The sequence below is a fragment of the Lontra canadensis genome, unplaced genomic scaffold, assembly GCF_010015895.1.
Source record: "Lontra canadensis isolate GAN:19392208 unplaced genomic scaffold, GSC_riverotter_1.0 scaffold64, whole genome shotgun sequence".
Lineage (NCBI taxonomy): Eukaryota > Metazoa > Chordata > Mammalia > Carnivora > Mustelidae > Lontra > Lontra canadensis.
The window spans coordinates 9920726-9944361 of record NW_022631058.1 but is presented as its reverse complement, the minus strand read 5'-3'; the positions used below and the strand labels follow the sequence as shown (position 1 = coordinate 9944361).

General features: G+C 42.1%; 1 protein-coding gene across 3 annotated transcripts in view; it reads right to left on the bottom strand.

Moving 5' to 3' along the window:
* The window catches only part of TDP1 (tyrosyl-DNA phosphodiesterase 1), a 90744-nt gene that overhangs the window by 59226 nt on the left and 7882 nt on the right, over positions 1-23636 (bottom strand). For all 3 annotated transcript variants that reach the window (XR_004385135.1, XM_032878619.1, XM_032878620.1), the window contains exons 3-12: positions 22830-22873; positions 21622-21677; positions 19710-19806; positions 15876-15910; positions 10236-10328; positions 6874-7041; positions 6345-6423; positions 4298-4477; positions 3236-3284; positions 742-808 (exon numbers count right to left, since the gene is read on the bottom strand). Coding sequence is in view for 2 of the 3 variants with exons in the window: in XM_032878619.1 (XP_032734510.1) it covers positions 742-808; positions 3236-3284; positions 4298-4477; positions 6345-6423; positions 6874-7041; positions 10236-10328; positions 15876-15910; positions 19710-19806; positions 21622-21677; positions 22830-22873 (868 nt within the window). In the remaining variant the exon portion in view is untranslated. The remainder of the gene's footprint in view (positions 1-741; positions 809-3235; positions 3285-4297; positions 4478-6344; positions 6424-6873; positions 7042-10235; positions 10329-15875; positions 15911-19709; positions 19807-21621; positions 21678-22829; positions 22874-23636) is intronic.

Sequence of the window (23636 nt, the reverse complement as noted above, 5' to 3'; positions counted from 1 at the left end):
TGTGAAAGGAGCTCAATATAAAGAAATATTCTCTGTAGAGAATAATCTCCCAACAGGCCCTCAAAGACACACTGAATTAGCCTGCAAGCTACTGAGATGCAACCTGCCTTTGTTTCCAGCCATCAAGTGTAATAAATGCCTGGAGCCAGCAGGGAAGTGCAATGACCTAGAACATGCAGTATGCATAGTGGAACAAGAGGAGGGCAAATGACAATCCTTTCCCCTGTTCATTCAACCAGTTACTGAACCCTTAAAACAAACCAAGTCTGAGCCCATGTCCTGGAGAAAGAGTGCTGTGGAGTCGGCCCTCAGCAAGCCCGCAGTCACGCAGGGTGTTCATGTGCAGACAGAAGAACTATAATCTGGAAATAGGAGCTAAATGCGGCTGAATCACTATGCCGTACACCTGAAACTAATGCACTCCTGTGTGTCAATTATACTCAACATTTTTAAAAAATGCTGCTTACATAAATTCTAAGTTATCCATCATCATCTTTATTTTTTTTCTTTGAGTGCCAATATTTAAATACAAACCTCACAGATCAGTTTCATTCTTTGGTATTAAAAACCTATTTCAAATAATGTTCAAAACCCTTGTTTTAAGTTATTTCCATCACTAACATATGTCGATGAAAAAATACAGCTGTATTATGTAAGGTTCTTTTTTAAAAGAACAGACTGACATAAATAACATTCTTATTCCTAAAGAAGCAATAGCAGCATTCTAAACCAATTACTTACTGAAAATAGGAATGGAGCCAATTCTGTTTTTCAGCTGTCTGGATGCTATAGGGAAGAGAGCCCCCAGCTTTTAAAAGAAGAAAATAAGTATTATAGAAAATAATTTTAGGATCCTTCATTAAGAATCTACAGTAAACACTGAAAAACAATACCACTTCCTATTTCGTCTTATGAAATGGTTCTTTGAAAGGAAAGGTCTACACTTGTATTAGGTATGTTCTGTTATGGGGTTTCCTTACTTAGGGATACATGTTAAATGGTACATGTTTACAATCTGAAAAGAGGCACTATTTAGTCACTCAGGGGTGGTAATTTACATATCAATAACAGCACAGATTCAAAGGTTTTTGAAAAATTGCATTAAGAACTCTGGCCTAGGGGTGCCTGGGTGGCTCAGTGGGTTAGAGCCTCTGCCTTTGGCTCAGGTCATGGTCCCGGAGTCTTGGGATCGAGCCCCACATCAGGCTCTCTGCTTGGCAAGGAGTCTGCTTCCCTTCCTCTCTCTCTGCCTACTTGTGATCTCTGTCAAATAAATAAATAAAATCTTAAAAAAAAAAAAAAAGAACTCTGGCCTATCCTACAGTTCTCATGCAGGTGGTCTGGAGCATCTCCAATTTTTGCCCAAGAGCAGGACACCTGGGAAGGCACACTAAGATGAAAATTCAGTCCTTCTGCTTCCTTTACCTCTTATTTTCTGATATTTCCAAACAGAGTTTGTATTAGCTAAACATTCTTACAAACGGAATAGTCATCACTAAATTTAAGTTAAAATGTACAGGGGCACCTGGGTGGTAGTTGGTTAAGCATCTGACTTGGTTTTGGCTCTAGTCATGATCTCAGGATCATGAGACTAGGGCCTGTGTTGGGCTCCATGCTCAACAGGGAGTGTGCCTGAGATTCTTGCTCTCTCTCTCTCTCCCCTTCCCTCTCCTCCTCTTGCTCTTGTTGTCTCTCTCAAATATATAAATCTTAAAAAAAAAAAAAAAATGCCTGGTAAACAGTTGTTTTTAAAAAGCAATTCTATTTTTTTTTTTTTTAAGATTTTATTTGACAGAGAGAGATCACAAGTGGGCGGAGAGGCAAGCAGAGAGAGAGAGAGAGAGAGGAGGAAGCAGGCTCCCTGCAGAGCAGAGAGCCCGATGTGGGACTCGATCCCAGGACCCTGAGATCATGACCTGAGCTGAAGGCAAAGGCTTAACCACTGAGCCACCCAGGTGCCCCTAAAAAGCAATTCTAAATGCCATATTCCTGCATAGAAAGTAGAGATACAGTTCCAAGTGGAAACACAATTAGTAGCCAGTTTTTGTTCATCTTTGAAAGGAGGAAAGTTCTATTGCAGATTCACCATTGACTTTCTAAACACATGTTGGAACTTCTCCATAAATAATCTATATCCAAAAAGGGCTTTAAATTTCTGAATCATCATAAGGTATGTCGTATCCTCTACTGCAAATAACTTAAAAACATATTCAGAGCCAGTTATGAAATAGTTTTATGGAAAATACCTTGTTCTTCCCCATTAAAAAGCACATTTTGAATGAATCTGGTCTAACAGAAGCGGAGAAAGGAAAAGACAAAAACCAACTAAAACATCACCATGTCTCAAACCTCAGCGAAATAATTTTGGCTTTGCCATTAGGGCAATACATTATATGGGCTGACACGTTACATTCCAAGCCTTAACCAAGTTATTTCTGGCAGGGTCACCTCTGGTTTGACAAGCAATAAATGGACCAAATTAGTCTAATTCAAAGCATTCTGCTTCCAGCCACGAGCAAATGCCAATCAGATTTCCTTTTTCCAGAGACAAACCCTGCTTGGGTTTTTGGTTACTGCCTCCTGAAAGTGCTATCTGGAGGGCTGCTGGAGTCCAAATATAAGTTCAGTGTCCAGCACAGTATAAGGAAAATAGCAAACAAAGTTGAAAGTTGCCTACAAAATCATCCTAGGCATTTACAGATGAAGTGCTTTAGAAAGCTCAAGTATCAGCTAGGCAACACCAAGATTAAGCAGAAGTTCTGGACCTTAAATATATCTGTGATTCAAATCTGGAAGAACCACACAGAGCCACAGACACAAGCAAGGAGGATATGGAGAGAGAGATCAGAGAAAGGCATGTTAGAATTATCTGGAAAGGCAGGACGCAACAGGGAAGGTGGTTTTATTCAGACATCTTGTCCGGACAACCGACCCACTTTTGGCAGAGGGACCACCTTAACTTGTGGAAATCAGAACAAGTCCTCACAGTGTTACTGTGAGGATTCAGTAACATACTAAAATTGCCCAAAAGCATGGAACCATCTTTGGAACTAGTACTACTCAATATTACCTATTTCCATGATTGTTAGCCAGTTAAGGGAAAATATGCTCCAAATTTGTAACCAGTTCTTTTCTCAAGGAGAATGGCATTTTTATTACTTGTTTGAAAAAGTTTACCAGGGCATTTATGAAAGATACACCAAAAAATGCAACTGAGACAGTCTCCCACAGTTACCTGGATATCCTTCTAAGCTGGTTCGCACATTTTCCACAGAAGGATAGATCTAAAAATACATGAAAAAAATTTCAAAAAAAGGAAAAATACAAAGTAACACTCAAATTGTACCATGTTAAAGAAACTTTCTTAAAAGGAATGTTTTTAAGATGAAAATCTCAATTAGAAAGATTTCATTTAGGGAACGCCTGGGTGGCTCAGTCAGTTAGGCATCTGCTTTCGGCTCAGGTCAAGATCCCAGGGTCCTGGGATCAAGTCCCACAACGAGCTTCCTGCTCAGCAGGGAGCATCCTTCTCCCTCTGCCTGCTGCTCCCCAACTTGTGTACTCTCTGACAAATAAAATCTTTAAGTCATTTAAAAACTTAGAAAATGTAATTTAAATTTTAAGAATTTCCGGGGCGCCTGGGTGGCTCAGTGAGTTAAAGCCTCTGCCTTCGGCTCAGGTGATGATCCCAGGGTCCTGGGATCAAGCCCCGCATCGGGCTCTCTGCTCGGCGGGGAGCCTGCTTCCTCCAATCTCCCTCTCTGCCTGCTTGTGATTTCTGTCTGTCAAATGAATAAATAAAAATCTTAAAAAAAAAAAAAATTTAAGAATTTTCATCTTATGAAAAAATGTAACTTCTAGAAACTAGAGGAAGCAGATATATTCAATGAAAAACTTCAGTTTGAGTTTCTCCCTCAAAAATGCCAAATTAACACTGAGTTCAATGCAAAATTATTTTTTTTGCAAAATTAATTATTAATTCAAAAATCTCTAATAATGTTCTGAGCTAATGCTTTACCAGATATTTTTTTCTTTGGCTTGAGAACCCGAAGGAAGAAATGTAAAAATCCCAGACTAGTGTATGGCTGAAATAGAGCTCCACCCTCCCAGCAGAGGGCACCACCCTCCCAGCACCAGAGGATACAAGGGTCACATGATCACACACGATGGTGCTAATGCACTGCTGTTTCCATGCAAGAATCACGGACTAAAACCTCTATGAGAGGGAGGATGGATTCTCATGCTTCTCCAGGACTAGAGAATAAAAGTGATCGTGTGAAGCAGGAAGGGCACTCACCAGATGAAGACGAACGGCACTTCTTCCTGGGGTCCGACTTTCCTTCCCCAGCGTCACCAAGCTTTCTTTAAACTCGGAACACAACCATTTTGAGTCATCAGCTCCCATAGACCCAATGCTTGAGAACTGCCCGACTATGGGCCAGGACTCCCCTTTAGGAGAGGCATGCTCTTTCAAAAGCTGTAAACAGAAAAGCTTTAACAACTCAGAACCGGGTTTTCTGTCCTTGGAACCCCTAATCAACAAAAAATGCTAAAAATATTACATATCAATTTCATACTCACTTTTTCTTCTTTGGAAAATATTGTTTAAATACTAAAAATATTTTAATGGGATAGGTGGACAGAAGTATTCTTCTAAAATTCTTTGATTTGTATTAAAGCAAAACCAATTTTTTTTAAAAGATCCCTTTTAGTAGGAATGTCAGATAAACCACTGACCTGCCATATGGAATGAGATTTTGCCTTGAAATAATTGTTAATACCTAAAAAAAAAAAAATACAAACTATTGTATATTTTGATCCTATCATTTGAAAGAGATTTCACACTTGGGCTCCATGTAGTGATGCTCTAAAAAAATTAAAGAGCGTTTTTATGTATATATACAGAGCACCCTAAGCACTGCAGGAGCCTGCATTTCCTGCTTTTATAATTATGCAAAGCTGCAGAAACAATTCAAAAATATTTGGAAATTTTATCTACTTAAACAAGTACTGAGTGTCTACTTCCAAGAAGCTGAAGAAAATAAGCCACAGCAGCTCCCAACGGAGATCACATTCTGACTGATGGATTATTTAGTTTCATAAGTATTCTTTTTCTTAACACAGCTTAGGCATTAATATTATAAATGAGGTTACCAAAAAGCCTAGTTCTCAGTTTCCACCCTTCTGCAGCATGGTGTAAGAAACAGGACTGAGCTGATGGCTACAAGACCCAGTTTCTGTTCTGGTGCTCGACCCCTGATCTGCTACAGGGTCCTGGACACGTCCCTGGGCTTCCATTTACAGGTCAGTGAGAGACCAGTCTGACCATCCCTGTCTTCCCTGGAAGGAAGCTGTGATGCAGCAGGTGTGTGGGAGAAGTGGTCTGGAAACCAAGATGCTCTTTTACCTCCAGGAAGACTGATTCTACACACTATGTGCTAGCATCTAGCCTTTCTCAACCATCAGGCCACAAACTGACAGCCATCAACCAGCACACTGAAGGCTCAACAAATACCCCCTTGCCCTCTCTAGTTCACCTAATCCTTATGCAATTTTGTGAGTGAAGTACTGTTATTATGCCTGTTTTATAGAGGAGAGGCAGGTCACATGACTTATAAACAGGTGAGGATTTGAACCCATGTATGAGAATCTGCCTCCAAGCTATCCACTCAGCCTGTGTGCTCTAATGCCTTCTTTAGGTCATGACATGAGGATGTTAGCTGCTAGATTCTACCCATTTTCAGCTGTGGCCTCAATTCAAAAAAGGAAATTAAGTTTCATTAACCAAGAGTAATTCTTACATGACCAATACTTCACAGAAAAAGGTAAAGTTTTTAGGAGAGCCACTTGGGGAATTTATTAGTGCCATTAATGGGTCTCCTAAACAGAGATGAAGAAAACCATAATCTTGAACTTGCTTGTTTCAATTTGTTAAGACTTTTCTTTGTTCATTTTCAAACCAGCAGCAAAGACTGCTTTTGTAATAACTCTTAAAGGCTCTGGTTTACTAAACAAAATACATCCTAGCACAGTTGTAGCCTTTACTCAATAGTATTTTTCTGTTCTTTGTTGAATTTGTATGTTAAAAAGCCTTCAGATGAGGAAATCAAAAGCAACAATAGCTGCATGAATGAGAAATCTAAGAAATAAAGCAACTAAAAAAGTCTTTATACTTCTGCCATTTAGAGCAATCTATACCTCAAAAAGGCGAAACATTAAAAATTACTGAAAACTATAATCGAGAGCATGCTGTTCACCCACAATTGTGCTATTACGAAGCTGCCATCCAGATATATTATGAAAAATACACACTAATTATAACAAAATAATAAAAATTCTGTTACCTTTCTAAGTCTAAAATGTCCCCAGTTATCTTTTTGACTTCCTTGAAAGCGTCCTGGGGTTGATCCAATCAGATAAACACTAAAAGACCATAAAATACAAGTTATAGAGAAGACTGGTATGATTCGTGGACCCCCAAATCACAAAATACACACAGAAACTAATGTTATCACGAGATGTTCTAAGAGACCACCTATTTTCTTGAGACGCCTCCTCAGAACAATAACGGACAATCATTTTCAAGCACATCAAATCATGGTGGAACACTCACAAGGGTAAGGTACCAGCAATGAAATCGTGTAGCTTCAGGAGTGCTCCAGAAGGAGGCTTATGGTGAGCAGGAAGATTACTGGCCTCCACTTTAGCCCCTCAGATCTAGGAGAGGCAGAGAGTGAGAGAATGTGCTCTCACGTTATGAGGGACAGCCAGATACCATTCCACCGCCTCCCAAGGCTCCTGCACTGCAGCTACGGTACGGCTCTCAAGGTATTCACCCGCTTTAAGAATCCCAAATTGCTAAGTAACACATACTTGGTTTCAGACAGATCGTGTTTGTGGATGGTATCTATCCACTCCTTGAGTGAAGGAGCATTATAAGCTGTCAAGTAGCTGATGAGATCGGCTTTAAAATGTGTTGTTGATTCTCCAGATCTGTGGGTTCCATGGATAATTTGTGGGTATAAGGGGCTCAACCATATTCTGGAATAGAAAAACAAAACAACAACAAAAAAAACCAGTCAGGAAAGCAACTGATCACCATGATACCTCTGCTGACTACACACTCACCCTAAGGAAGAGGCAAATCGCACTTGGTGTCCGCATGGTAAGTAGAGTGCATCGTTAGGGAACGTGAGCATAAATCCCATTGCACCACTCCAATGACTCCCACAATATTCAGAATGATTTTTCAATACCTCACCATGAATTTAGGACCCTGCCTCTGCCCATTTCTCACAACTCAATGCTCTATGCTCCCTCTTTGGCCACACCTTCCTTATTCTTTACCCCCGCCCCCAACCTCCACACTGCTAAGACCCTGAGACAGTAACTAATAGCAGCATGCCTAATGGTCACAGCAAATTCATACCACCTGTAGCAACCCCAGCAAGCTACCCCCATGTAACTCTTCAGTCAAATGGGAAAAAAGTTACCTACACTAAGAAAAATGTACATACAAATCTATTTGCAATAAATAAACTCATTTTCATGATGTATATGCTATAGCAACTTGAGATCTTTTCACATCCTGTACTTCCCTGATGCCTGCAATGAGTAGATACCATATTCAACGCTATTACATTTATTAACCTCTTACTTTCAAACAACCTAGTAAACAATGTATTAAAGAGATCTTTCATTTCACCGATTGTCCTCAAAGGAGGGTAATTCCATTCGCCTAAACTTCTATGCACCCACAAGTGGGAAAAGTGCACCTAAACCCCATCCCTCTATGACATGCTCCATGACAGATCACAAAGAAATATGGTTTCAAACCTCGTGCTCAGTTTCAGCTGCAAAATCGCCCGGGCCAGCAGTCCCGCATCACAAGGTGTGTATGCCTCACACTTGAGATAATGAGCAGTATCAGGCTTAAACAAGAGCTAAAGACGTATTTGCTGTCACCAACTTTCTGATTCTGTGGCTATCCCACTGCAGTTCCACCCATTAAGCCCAAAGACAAAGTGCCCAATTCCTCTTTCACCTGGCACCCCTCAAAGGAGACTGGGGAGATGCAAGCCACCGGGGCAGGAAGCATCCAGAACTGCAAGGATCCTGCCCGTACATCTTCTGAACTCTGCACACATATCTAGCAGGGTGGCATGTCACACCTTTCCTTCCCATCTTGAAGAGACCCTTTGGACAAGGGGTAACATAGGTGAAGAGGACTACAGCACAGGTGCTGGGGCCAGATCTGCTTCTAACTGGTTGTGTCCTTTGGGGCCAGCCCAACGAGCTCTGTGAGCACCTGGCTCTCTACATGAGTAACGAGCATACCGGGCCACACAGATGTGTCAGTCTCTCCCTCACACATAGCAATTCAGAGCTCACAGGCTGCTGGGCTCCTCCTGGATTAAAGGCTCCCTCACATCAGTGTCTGGATGAGGAACAGGACAGATGACAACTTTCTAAACCAGGATACGGAGATGTGAGGTGTTTTTAGCACTTGACAAAGTAAAATGTGTAATTATCGTGGGCCAAATAATTTTCAAAGTGAGAAATTAACAGGCAGACCGAGCAGCAGCTAAAAAGGATGGCTGAAATGCTTGTACAGCAGACCAGGACCAGCAGAGCATAACTAGTGGAGCAACCGTGAAAATTACACCAAAGTACTATTTTTAAACATTTAAAAAATTATAACCCACAACACAAAAATGCAAATTTGGGATTAGAATCTAGACTCGCTGTGAGATAACAGTACAACAGTACCCTACTCGAGGGTGGCTGGCAAAGGGAAGTTGGAGATTTCATACCCTCCGTACTTTAAGTTTGAAACCATGTGCCACCAACTTAAAGGAGCATGGCTCAAGCTTCTGACTCGAGAAAGAGCTGGGGGATAGGGGTGGGACTCTTTGAGTCACATAAGAATCAGTGCCAACTTGATAAACTCCATAAGACTCATGAGTTTCAACACCCAACCAAGCAGCTAAGCAGCTCTAGGAGAAGCAAAGGTGTAGTTAACTCAGTTCTGTTGCTCAAGAGAGTCCTCCTGTGGCTGAGGCTTTTGAGACAGTGGTGATCCTTCCATCCTGAACCAGCTGGAATTCGATGCATTTTGAGAAGCAGTGAGACACTTGAAAACTGGAACATGTTTACAGAAAAACTATCAGGCACTGTGGGTGAGGCTCTAAGCCCCTTGCTCTGCTGGAGAAAGGCAGTGAAGACAAAGAGCTAGAGATGTCAGGCTCAGGGAAAAGCCTGCCTTTCAAGCTGGAAGGGCTGTCTGAAGGGAGAGGGGGTACCCTTGTTCTACACAGCAGTAGAAATTAAGAGTTCTAGCCCAGCCTGGGCAGTGACGGAGCGTAAGGCAGGGGAGGAGGAGAGTGGAGAATATGGGAACTGTGAAAGGTGCTAGAGGAATGCCTGAGTTTCTTCTAATCCTGGAGAAGGCAGAGATGTACACAATGACTTAAAAAAGGGAAATGAAAGCCAGAATGAAGAGCTTACCAAGTGGGAGACAGTGCTTAAAACTTGATTTAAGCAAATCCCTAAAACAAAAAAACCCCTAGCCCCTCCCCTTAAAAGGACTCAAAGACTAGATCTGGAGTAAGTATACTGAGAACAAAGGGTTAGTAATAAAAAAAGCACGAAGAAATTTCAAATTCAATTTTTCTCTTGGCGATTCATGACCATACGAACATATCAACGGCTCTAAAAATACATCAGATTTCTTTTATGGAAAAATAAACTGAGGATGACAGGAAGTTTTTAACAGATGATTAACCACTAAGTTCCCCTTCACTACCATTTGGGAAATGGCAAGCAAAAGTACAGTGGGTACCGGGCCAAGTTACTGATGGGTCTCACCAGAAAAATGGGTTCACACCTTTCATTTTACACCCTCTCTCCTGCCTCAGATCCTTTGCATATGCTGTTCCCTGTGCTTGGCTGTAGAGTATGTATAATCCTGTTTTTGTAAGAGCTAAGGAAAAAAGGTCCTTCTGTTAACACATACAATAGTCACGGATGTGTATGTACTAAACTGTTAGCACTCGTTACTTCAAGAAGGTGGGCCTGGGGGGTGGGGGGTGCAACAAAATACTATTTCTGTGTAGGTCTCTTCTCTATGCCACATGTGAGGGGTTTTGTTTTTTGTTTTGTTCTGTTTTAACAATATAAGAGAAAGGGAATGCCACCCATAGCCACTGCTGTGTAGTAAACAGAAGCCTACAAACCCCTGAGTTTTCTGGTGCCAGTCAGCATGGATGAGGTTGGAGGTGTGTATGACAACCCGGAGGCCTTCTTCATACAGCAGTAACATCATTTTCCTTTAATAACAAAGAGAAGAACAAAAGGATTAACATTACTTTTAAAATATGTACTATTTTTCCAGTGCAAATACCATGAGCTGAAGTAGTGCTTAGACCCTTCTAATACTCTTTTAACATTTACAATCCTCATTTCTTCTACACAGTAAAATCAAAATCCATTTTAGTGATAGGTAGAAAACCACCTTCCAAAATGCTCTGAGTATTGGTAAATAAACTTTGGCCTCATCCTGCCTGCATGGGCAAGCCTGACACTTTGAGCCCTTACCCTTAGCTATTACCCGCTACTATTCAGGACCATGGAAACCTTCTTGTCCAGTGTTTTTTGAAGTATGGTCACAACCTCCTGCTATATCATGGCTGGCATATATTTTTTTTTTTTAAATGGCTAGCATTTTTTAAGAAGTTGAAATAAAGGGGCACCTGGGTGGCTCAGTTAGTTAAGCATCGGACTCTTGATTTTGGCTCTGGTCACTATCTCAGGGTTATGAGATCACGCCCCATGTCAGGCTCTGCGCTCAACAGAGTCTGCTTGAAATTCTCTCTCCCTCTGCCCCTCCTGCTTATGCTCGCTCTCAGAAATAGATAAATCTTAAAAAAAAAAAAAAGTTGCAATAAAGTTTAAAAACTCAAAAATATACTGTAGACATTTAAATAGCCAGTTTTAGCATGAGTATGGACAAATATAACAGACTGAAATGTACATTGTATTTTTTAATGTGAGTTGCAGTTTAGAGGAATATGAAACTGCTTCACTATCATAAGACTGATCTTTTCTTATCCTCCACAAATGCCATACTGATCACTAACGTGTATCTCGCCTTGAAATAAGTCTTTCCTTTATTTACTAAAATCAGACCCAGTTGAGTCCTCCCTTTGCCATGGGCCTTCCTTCCCCAGGCCTCCCGTTATCAGACAGAGTTCTCGTATTTTAATTCTAGCAAGAGAAGGAATAGGAACAAAAAAGAGCTTTCTACTTGAAGCTGACGACCTAAACTCCAGTCATCAGTTGGAGGCCATAGACCCTAAGGAAGTCACTCAGTGTCCCTCAGTTTCTCACTTATACAAAGTGAAGGATCAACCCCTTCCTTGCTGCATAGGGTTGTGAGAAGGAAACATAACATGGTTCGTGAAACAAACTCTCTCACGTGTGCATTTCCAGGACTCCCTCAGTGTCTTGCTTCATTTCTTCATCTGTTACTGGAGGGCTTTTGGCTTCCCAATTGTTTCCTAATTATTTCAGGAATCTAAGTTCTCTCCATGTAACTAGAGATTCACTCCTCAAGGCAGTCACTCTTCCTTATGTCCACTGGGGATAAAATGCTACTTATACTTAATACCTACTGTGATGTCAGTTCATGCACGGGGGGCAAAATGAACCACTGGTTCTCTCCAAACAATACTGTGAATAGTATTTGGACAGGAGAAAGTTAATATAAAAATATACTGCAGAGAACAGAAAAGAGATATTTAGCTCTTGCCAAAATGAGAATTTAACCCAAGCTGGCAAACAGTAAGTTAATGCAAAGCTGGAGAAGTGACAGCTGCTGAACCCATCTTTTCTCCATTTATGAAATGTGCTCCCTGAAATCTAGGCAGATTTATACACACAGTTGCCAAATTAGCAGCTGACTGTAATTAAGAGTAAGGACAGTTATGAATTCAAGATGTAAGTTTCACAAATATTTCCATTAATCAAGGCATCAATTATCAGGAAAATCATGTACTGCTGTCAGTGAATCCTACCCAACAGAATCGTGAACTACTCTAAAGAGAGCCATCATCTCACACAAAATGGCATGAGCTAATGAGAATCACAATTAAAAATGGATAAAGGATAAGAAAGGAGGTCTCCCCTGAACAAATGTTGACCTACATGTCACCTGTTAAGTTGTGGGGGCAGCAAAAGGGATGATTTCCAAATCTGGAGCTATTCCTGTAAAGGGGGGAGAACACGAATGTCTGCAGAGCACCTATGGGCCAGGCATTCCAGCAGCTCTCCAAAAGAGCAACACACCAAATCTCTACAGCAATCCAGGAGGCTTTACCAGTCTCATTTTACAGCTGCAGAATCTATGGCTGGGTAGGTAATGGGATGATCACGGTTCCTAAATGAGCCGGAAGAGCTTGTTCAGATCACGTATGCTGGGATCTTCCTCTCACTGAGGAAGAACGGGGCCAAGGACCTTCATACAACTGGTGTATGAGTGGGTGAATGGGTAGGATAATGTGGTCTAGGGGAGATGAAGGACGAAGTCATATGTGGTTGGAGGCCTGCCTACAGATGCAAGCAGAAAGGGGTGCCTGGCCCACCCGGCAGTCTGCTACTGACTCCCAGTTAGACATTCACCATTTGGCTGCTTTGGTTTCCCTCCTTCCCTACTATGGATTCTCAGGGCCAGAGGTACTTTTGCTCCCAGCTCTGGGGGACACTGAAAAGCTTCAGAATTCTAAAGCACTGGGTGACAGGCCCTGGGACTACATGGCATCCTACAGAGACACAGAGAAAGCATGTTTATTGTACCTAATAGGGATGATGATTGCAGGGGGGGAGGGGGGCTACATCATGGTTGTCTTTGGATGCTCTGTGCACAGTACATGGTCGATACATGCTTGCTAAATTGAATGTCAAAGACTACTTCCTATTTATTGTGGTAGCTACACTCTCAAGTTGGAGGCACATGACACCCCAGCACCGGGAGCTGGAAGGTTTCCTCCTTTTTCTAACTCCTATAATTTGGCCTCTCTCACCCAAACACTAAGAGCTAAAGGAATTATTAAGTCTCAAAACACTAAAACTGGGGGCGCCTGGGTGGCTCAGTGGGTTAAGCCGCTGCCTTCGGCTCAGGTCATGATCTCAGAGTCCTGGGATCGAGTCCCGCATCGGGCTCTCTGCTCAGCAGGGAGCCTGCTTCCCTCTCTCTCTCTCTGCCTGACTCTCCATCTACTTGTGATCTCTCTTTGTCAAATAAATAAATTTTAAAAAAATCTTTAAAAAAAAAAACACTAAAACTGTGTCTCAATATTTAATCTTTTAAAGATTTTATTTATTTGACAGAGAGAGATCACAAGTAGGCAGAGAGGCACACGGTGGGGGAGGGGAAGCAGGCTCCCTGCTGAGCAGAGAGCCCGATGTGGGGCTCAATCCCAGGACCCTGAGACCATGACCTGAGCCGAAGGCAGAGGCTTAACCCACTAAGCCACCCAGGTGCCCCTCTGTCCCAATATTTAATGAATTCTTTAAAAAAAATTTTTTAAACGAGTAATGGAGTAAATTCAAGGCATGAGTTTAATCTCCTACAAGATACTGGCATTTTAACACAATGTAAAAACTACACAGACTATGGCTGGAAAGGGCTCTGTTATAATTGCTTCCCTAGGCATTCACAACTCCAAGTGAGTAACTGCTGGGTTCAACCTGCTAAGTCTGTGTGTGTAACGGGGGTGTGGAGGAAGGAGTAGACCAAAGGAAAAAAATGAGGTCAATTTTAGCTGTAAACAAACAAGAATTAAAAATGAGTTGTAGTTCCATCTTCAACAGTAGCTGGAAGGTAATTGCTTGTCTACTCAGAACCTCTATATAATGAAAAGGAAGGACCAAATAATTTGTTAAATAGCATAAAAAAAGATAGCTTCTCTAGGATCAATCAAATGTCATTATGCTAGATGCTGGCCAGGCCCAACACACTCCATCACAGTGTAATTGAAATGAAGATGGAAGACATGGGGCTCTCCTATGTGCCAGCCTGTTAACTGCAGCATGATTAAGCCTAGTGCTGACTGTTGGCACAGAATGGGTGGCTAGTGCAGGGAGCTGGCGCTAGAGACCTAGCATACCATGTCCAGGCCCCAAATGGGTGACAGTATTTCAGAATCAGTAAGATTTTTATGCTCGGGGTCCAGCTTAGGGCAGTGGGCTAGGGTCCATTTGGTGCTATTCATTGCGGGCAGATTGTCTATCTAGGACAGGGTGACTATTGCCATCCACCGCCAGGCTCTCCTGTGATGCAGGGAGAGGAGCCCAAGACACCTATTCAGTCTATTTACGGCTATTTTGTATCCTTTGCTGAAGTTAGCATCCTGTGACCTCGGTGCTACTAAAGAGTAATTTATACCTGAGCTAAATGCTTAAAGTTCCTAACAATCCTCAAACCCTGTCCAGTTAGAGGATACCAATCAGGGATGGTTGGTAAACCCTGCAACATTTACTCAAGGGCATCTGGACCAGATAATGTAGCATTGAAAGGCATCCTCTTATGAAACGGCTCAACTCTTCTGGCCCTGGTTCCTTTTGAAAACAGGCTGTATGCTTCAAAATGCATTTTGCCATAAAAAGATGAACGTATTTCCTTATTTCAAGTCACTGTAACATCAAGAAAACGATGACCATGGCAAGACTCAGGACTAATATTCCTCCTATGAGATTGCTTGTTGCCCTAGAGATGGATCTGAAGGAATCTGCTTGTAATACCAACCCATTTCCAATGTTGGTCTCCAAGATGAGGCTTTGTCACATCCTTCTGACAAATCCTTTCTAGAGAAATGTGATTCATAAAAATATTGAAACAGGGACAACCATATCTTACTCTTTTTCTCATTTATAGAATAATTATGTAAAAAGGCTCCAACAGCTGGGCTCACGGCAGTAGAACAGGAGTCAAACCGATCACTGGGTACGTGTCAAGCAGGAAGTAATAGGGGTTTTTCCTGTTTATTCTTCTCAAGTTCTCAAAGTTATTCTAAAAGGAACTTCTGAGAAGTCTTGAGCAGGAATATGCATCAGCTTCTCAAGTTAACAACTCTGTAAAATAGGGGTGTCTGGGTGGCTCAGTGGGTTAAGCCTCTGCCTTCAGCTCAGGTCATGATCTCAAGGTCCTGGGATTGAGCCCCACATCAGCCTCTCTGCTCAGCAGGGAACCTGCTTCCCCTACCCCTCTGCCTGCTTTTCTGCCTACTTGTGGTCCCTCTCTGTCAAATAAATAAATAAAAATCTTAAAAACAAACAAAAAAGACCAACTTTGTAAAATAGTTTTTTTTTCTATCACAGCATAAGGCTGATCTAACAATAGTCTATTTAATGCAACTCAGCATCTTAAGAGATCACTAGACGTTAAGGTAGTAGAATCCACAGGCACATGACTGACACATACAGTCATCCATAACCACAGATCACACAACCACCAAATATTCCCCTCAAGCTGGCTGTAAGAAATGTCCTAAACAGAAAGAAAGCAGAAACCGCATCACAGATTCAGATTTTCATGCTGAGAGCCAGAATCCCAGGACTTTGTCTTAAGGCCATTAGTAAACGGCTCCACTGCCTCTAATTTTTACTGATAGACTCTTTTCCCTGACAAAACTGTCACCTGTGAATTTTTACTGATAGACTCTTTTCCCTGACAAAACTGTCACCTGTGAATTTTTACTGATAGACTCTTTTCCCTGACAAAACTGTCACCTGTGAGTTCCTTCAAAAGCACTTTTTGGAACAGCCTTCTTGGCTCTCATAAAACCATACCCTCCCCCATCTCATAAGAACTTGCTTACGTGTGGTGTGTTCCAAATGCAATATCCAACTTTGCCTAGGATGAAAAAGAAATTGAGTCACTTATTTTGAACAAACTCAATATCCCTATCTACTGGAAATCAGGTTACAAAGGGTTCAGGTCAACTTTGTTTTGAATTTTTACTGCCCTCTAGTGGACAAGCCCTGGACTGACACTACAACTTTTAAAATCCTACCCAGTGAGGCTCATTAAGATTTTTTCTATTAGCCAGAATGATTTGATACCTACTCCATTTTTAATTATAGTAATCAAGAAGCAAGACGTGGGATTTCTTTAGTTGCCAAAAAAACAAATGAGACCCTATGCAAAGTTTTAAGATATTTGGCTTATTCAGAAATTAATTTATCAGAAAGTTTCCAGACCATTTAAAAAAAAAAAAAATGTGGTGGCAGTAGGCATTGTGGTGCTGAAACAGAAGTTCTCTTATACTGACAAGCTAGCAAGTGCTGAAAAGAGATAATGTATTCAATCTATTTTCCTATTACAAAATGATACCTTTACAAGCAAACAGGAGTGCGTGGAGAATTAAAACATTTTTACGTAACATCTGGTATAGCAAGACCTTGGTTAAGTATAATATGCCTGAAGATGTAGGCTATGAAAGAGTTAAACAGAAATGTCAAACCAGGTCAACAGTGAGGAATGCAGGTATAGGGACACAAATCCCATCCCTACAACTCCAGGTGACTTTGAAAAATACTTAAATCTCTGTGCCTTATCTTACTTCTCTTTACAATGAGGGTGCTGTCAGGGGATTCAGAGTTTTAGAAGTAAATGAGACAATTACATGGACTGTCTAGAAAATAGAGCCTCCACGGGATAAGCACTCTACAAATGGAACCAAGCACTACTACAATCAAGCTCCCCGCCCCAACAGGGCAGAGGGATGGACCTGTTTGCTGGAGGAAGAAAGATGCAACTGGAATACAGGGTAGTATGTCGCAGCCCGTCTAGGGGATGCTCTGACAGGTGGCCCCGCTCACTACATTCCTAAGCTCAGTGTTTGCGGACGCTCACAGACCAGATTTCATTTGTATATTCTGGCCACAAAAATCAAGAGACCAGGGAACAGAAGGTCTTTAAAATTACAGGATTAGAATGAAGACTGTCTCCCTGTAAACTGATATTTAGCTCAGATAAAGCAATGGTCAAAAGTCTGGCTTCCAAGTTTAGTTTCGCTATAAGCTGTTTGCTCTTGTGCAAGTCTAAACACAAGGATATTAACTTGAACAGGTAACAGTTAATGGATACTTTTTAGGCAAATGCGCCAAATCCTCATCACAAAAACCCAATGAATAAGACGATTAACAATCCATCCTAAAGATAAACAAATTAGGCTTACAGAAGTTAAGTGATGGGCCCAGAAGGGCATAGTTAGTGGGAAGAGAACTGCAGAACCCAGGCAGTTTGAACCTTGACCACCACAAGGTCTCAATCTCTCCCCTCAGGTCCTGCATGTGCAAAATGGGAGCATCCGCCGATTCTTTGACTAGTATGCCTCAGCTTCATCAAGTAACACTATGTTGTGCAACACCCCCCCCCAAATAAAACCCAAGAATTCATCTTAGAGACAAGATATAACAATATTTCAACAGGTCAGGATGGGGCCACAAATCTCTACTTTAGAAATGAGACCTTCTGAACAGCTCTTTACTCAAGCTAAAGACGACCATGCCCTCTAGCGGCCGGTGGGGAGCACACCACCAAACCCGCCACATACCCACCCCACTTTTCAGTACAAGGAGCTAGTGCCTGAGAAAGACCTCCTATTTCCACGGATTTCATGACTGGTCTTTAGGATTCCTGTGTTATTTTCCACCCACAATTAGTCTCATTAGCACCACCCTATTGCAGTTAAACCTCTTCTGCTTTTGGAAGCAAAAGCAACCAAGGGATTTTTGGCAAATGTCAAGCTGAGGCTTATTTATGTGTAGAAGGTGAGCCACAAACATGCTGGGTAAAGGAGTGACTTTTAAAACTCCAACTGGGCGCCTGGGTGGCTCAGTGTGTTAAAAAGCCTCTGCCTTCGGCTCAGGTCATGGTCCCAGGGTCCTGGGATCGAGGCCCGCATCGGGCTCTCTGCTCAGCGGGGAGCCTGCTTCCCCCTCTCTCTGCCTGCCTCTCTGCCTACTTGTGATCTCTGTCTGTCAAATAAATAAATAAAAATCTTAAAAAAAAAACACATATACACAGATAACATTTTATAGTTGAAAGAACATCAAAATGAGTTGGAATTCTTACATCTTATATGAAGAGGGAGAAAAAAACACTAGAAAAAAAAATGGAGAAAAGTCATCTAGGTTCCATGTAGTTCATTCTTGTCAACGCACTCCAAGAGCAGAAATCTGGAGGCCATCTCACTCTGGCAAGGAGAGAAAGGGGCTGTGGAAGTATGTGAACATGGCTGCTTGAAAATGGACTAGCCAGCTGCTAAAACAGGAGAAGGTCAGTATGACACCAGCCACTTCACAGCCACCATTTCCAAAGGAAGGAAATCCTATTATGAAAAATTCTTGCTTTTCTCTCTCCCATGTGCCGGTTTCTTGCATGAAATGCCACACACAATATTCTCTTTGAGGTGGAACTAAAAGCAACCGGTCATAATGGAAGTCCAAGACTTACAGTGTATTTCCATGTATGGACTAAAGAGCATTACGACAGAATTCTGGGACTCTAACAAGAACCTGGGCAACAACTTCCTGGCCTTTTCTGCTTTGCTTTGGTCCCAGCAAATCAAGCAGAAACACCTGTTATAAGACCACTTACCATCCCCTCATCAGGCTTGGATCATTTGCAGCTCGACTCACAGAGGTAGTTTCCTAATAGGTTTGCTTTTAATTTGTCCATCTCCCCAGTATAAACCTTCACCACAATTTACGTGAAAAAGATCAGAGGACTACTGGACACGGGACAGCAGCAGCTAATAACAGTCAGATAAGTTGTCAAAATAAAAAGTTTTAAGCTGCACTCACAGAAAGCAGCAACCACCGAACTATATCCAGACAACCTGGTTAGGTTTGAGAAGGACACTGACAAACTAGATGCAAACAGGACTCGAGGCACGTTGAGGGAAAACAGGGATTCTTGTTTTAAGTACAACCAAAGAAACCATGCTCGATCCTGAAAGAAAACTAAGGAGGTACAACAGAGGACTTTACATATAAGAATCATTCATATGTGAGATTGAAATTCATTCTATGTGGCCCCAGAGAGGGGAATCAGGACCCAAGCTTGAAAGGTAAAAGGAAATGGTGAGGATTTTGTTTGTTTCAACTTGGCAAGGTCACAATTCCCAGATACCTGGTCAGATATTGCCATGAAGGTTGTTAGATGAGGTGTGGACCTCATCCAGTCCGTTGAAGGCCTAAGTGGAAAAAAAGGCAAACTCCCTTAAGGAACAGGAAACTCAGTCTTCAGACTATCTTTCGACCTGCAGCACCTACTCTCTTCTGGGTCTCCACCCACATGCCTACCCTACAGCGTTTGGACTTGCCAGTCCCCACAATCATGTGAGCCAGCTCTTTTCAAAGAAGTCTTTCTACACACACACACACACACCCTATCGGTTCTGTTTTTCTGGAGAACCCTGACACATACAGAGACATCAGGTCAACATAAAGAAAAATCCTTCCAACAAGGGCTGCCCACACATAGATGGGCTCTCTCAGGAAGCATTTAGGTCAAGGCTAGACAAGGAGCTGTTGGCGATGCAAGGGAAAGGACTCTTGCTCTAGGTGGGAGGACAGACCAAATGTCTAAATTTCCTTCCAACTCTCAGACTAAGCAGGATCTCAAACAGCAATAGGCAGCCTACCTGGCAGAGGGAAATGTTTTCATACGGCTTGGCCTGGGCATGTAAGTGAGCCTTGGCTTCTCGTTTATCTCCATGCACAAGCAGGATTGGTTTCTTCCTGAAAACAGATCAGAAGTATTTACAATACATCTTTTATAAAAAAGACTAGTTGACTAGTTAAGGTATTAGTTAAGGAATGCTAGTTTTCTTACCACCAGACAAGTACTTCTGGCCTTTGTGGTCATGGAGTATAGAGCTAATAAGTAGCACTGTTCATTAATCTCCACTAACCAGTTACATTTACAAAAGGGTCGTGTGGCCTGACCCAAAGCTCTGTTATGACCCAGAGAGATTGTGACTCAAGAAAGTCCCTGCGTAATTATCTTCTTTGGTCCAAAAGAACATATAGTTAGCTCTGTGTTCATGTTTTCAAGTTCAGATTAAAAGATAAGCATGCACTGTTATCTAGTAGGATGCTCTTTTCTATCCCTTCCTTTAGACCAAGCAAAGAGCATTTTCTCATTAGACCTATCTTCACTGAACTACCGTGTGCTAGGTACGGCGGCAGCAGTTCCCCAAGATCCAAGAGTGAACAAGCCCAGGCCCACAGCATGATGCAGATTAACAGGTTGTTCTATTTCAATGAAATAAGGCACTGTGTGGCTGAGTCTTGCTCAGTGAAATATAAGGTGCTGTGTAGGACTTCTAGGAGACTGCTCAGAGGAAGCACAGCTGGGATGTGGCCCTTTTGTCCCTTCCCCTTCTTGCCATCTGAACCACAGACCAGTGGACCTGAAGCCCTGGGTGTCATCCTGGACCATGAAGGGACTCTGAAGACATGTACTGGGACGGTGGGACAGAAAGACAGAATGGGTGGGTAAGTCCTTGAGAACTGTAGCAGCCCCCAATCCAGACTACAAATGTCTACTATCTGGACTTCTTAGGTTGGAGAAATTACTTCCCCTCATTTAAGCCACGGTTATTTTTGCTTTTCTGTTACATGTAGTTAAAACTAATCCTATGTGTCACAGGTCAAATACAAGCCTTTGAGTGTCAAAGCCATTTGGGAAATTTCAATAACATTTTACCTACTATTAATAAAGGTTTCCAGAATCTGAGGTCCTAAATGCACCAAGGACTTTAACCAATCATTCTGTGGAAACATTCCTTTACCTACCTGCTGTTAGGGGTTTTGCTAGGTGAATGTTAAAAATGAGACAGGTGGCAGGGCACCATACAATGCTATCTTTATTTGATCTACACTGCCTAACACCGGGCTGGGGAACTGTAGGAGACAAACTGAAAAATCCATCACCTCCATACTCTGGACAAGGGAAGCTCTAAGACCCCCTTCACTAGGTCCTAAACCACAGGAAGAATCATTTGCAAAGCAAAGTTTCTTTGCACATGGGCACCTAGGCAGCTCAAACATCTGCCTTTGGCTCAGGTCATGATCCCGGAGGCCTGGGCTTGAGTCCTGCTTTGGGCTTCCTGCTTAGTCGAGAACCTACTTCTCCCTCTCCCTGCTGTTCCCCCTGCTCTTGTGTTTGCGTGCTCTGACAAAAAACACCTATAAAAAAAAAAATTCTTTGAACAGCACTGCCGCACTAACTGTGATATGCTTCCAAGTCTGGAAAGCGAGTAGCAATGATCTTCTCCTTCACATTATTATCAAAGCTGTCTTTAGATTGCTTTGTCCTTATCTACTTCTGGAAACTGCAGAGGCAAATGCTAAAACCCGTATTAGGAATGCATGCAACTACTTAGACTAGATCAACAAACACTGTTTTTCCTATACAACTAAGTTTGTAGGAGTTCAACAGTTTCAAAAGAAATAATCAAGAAAGATGAACAGCAGTTGCCTGAGAAACACGAATCTTGTTTTAAAGCCCCGTTACAGTTAGGATGTTATCAGTCATCCTGTGGTACTCACCTGAACTCTGGTGGGTACTGTTTTATGAGCCAGTCCACGTCAAAACAGTAGTTAAACTAGATGGGTAAAGAAAAGGATGGGGTTATGGGTAATTCAGGCAAACAGTCTGTAAGAACAGTTTGGTTACTGAATTGAAAGAAACACTAGACTAATGACAAACTCCAAATATTATTTATAAACCTGGACAGTTGTGCTCTAATATTCAAACCTAAAATACCTCTTGAAGAGAATACCCAATTCAAGGAATCAGACTCAGTGGAGTAGCGCAAGAGAAAACAGGTTCTCAGGAAAGGAACCCGCAGGTTTTGGCAGTATGTGTATTTCTAGACAGTCTTACTACATATTTCTAAGAGCCCTCTGATTAATTTAAATAAATGGATTTATAAAATTATCCCTTTCCCCCTAGGTGATTATAAAAAAGACTTTTAGAAAAGAACATTTCCTTTCAGCCTAACTTATGGGTTTGCTTTATGAGCAGAACTCTGGGACTGGACATTTACCAGGCTTAGAACAATTACATCTTGACTACAAGTTCTGCATGGAACTTACCCAGGGGGGCTCCTCCCCATGCCTGGGTAATCCCTGGCCCTCCTCCTCCTATCTAGCTAAGAGAACACAAGTTTGCCATGTTCCAACTGGAGACTAGGATTCTGGAGGCCAAGCTGAACATAAAGCACACAGCTTTGGTTTCTTCGTGGATGTGACCTGTTTTCTCACTATTTCCTCAAGAGCATGAAGCATTAACATGATTCATCAACACCAGGGACCAGCTCAATAAAGCAGGAGCAATCAAACACGCAGAAGTACGCGTAACTTTTACTCACTGCTTTTTGGTAGGTGTAGGAAACATTTTTCTAAAGCAAATCAAATGACTTGGGGCTTCACATACCTACCCATACCTTCCCAGGAGGTGTATTAGAACCCCATGAGATTAACTGGGTCCCAAAAAGAAGTCCCTCAGGTTGGAATTCCCAAAGTGACTTCTTGGCCAGTCCCTATAACCCAATCCAGAAGCAAATGCTCCACTGATCGTGGCATCCTTACTCCATGCTAATGGCTGGATACCACAACCGTGGCTCCTGATGCCAGCCTTCTGGTATGGGTCACCTTGGGAACCCTGTATAGGACTGAGACAGGTCCTCACGTGTATTTTCTTATGGGTTTATTTGTCCCTTCTCCCCTAAAGAAAAAAGCCACCATAAACTCACCTGAGCTGAAGATACAAGTGTCCCAAATAGGGGAGACAGAATATCTGAGAAGACAAAACATTTAGATCTAACTCATTTTTTGATAAAAATCTGGTAATAATCACAAACTGACTTATTCACAATCAAAATTCAGCTGTGAAAACTGAACTGAGAAGTGACTACAAAGCCAGACTCTAATGTTCCATAAAATTCAACAGAAAATTTGAGCTCTTTAATATTTATTACGTTTTAACAAAATATAATGTAAAACTAAAACGTCAGCTTCAGAATTTGATGGCTGGTCAATTTTAAAAACTGTCAGTAAGGACAATAATGACATTTTGTTGTTCTTCCCAGATGTTAATTTTTAACTCCTTCAAGTGCCCTCCAAGAAACCTCCCCAACCCAGTACTAGCACGACTGTCTTCTGGAGCCTGAGAGTCCCCGCTTCCTGTGAAGGAAGGCAGAGGCACCCACAACCCCAAGTTCACGTTTCTAGCATTCCAGGTCATCTTGAAGGGGGTTGCACCTCGCACCCACCCCAACTTGATTTCAAGTAAGATCAGAAAGCTCACTTCTCAAACTGTACCAGGAGAGGAATTACAGGATTACCACCACTGATCATAACTGCTGGACTCGTACCTATTAGGTGCTAGGCACTGTTCTTATCACTGTCCCTGCGCTCACTTTTCCATCTCAGCCATTCTCTGAGCTGGAGTTGCTCATTCCCACTTTGCAGATGAGGGGTCTCCCCTTAGGAGATCATCCATGGCTGGACAGCTAGGAAGGGATAGTCAAGATCTGAAGCCAGGCTCTCTGGCTTCAGCA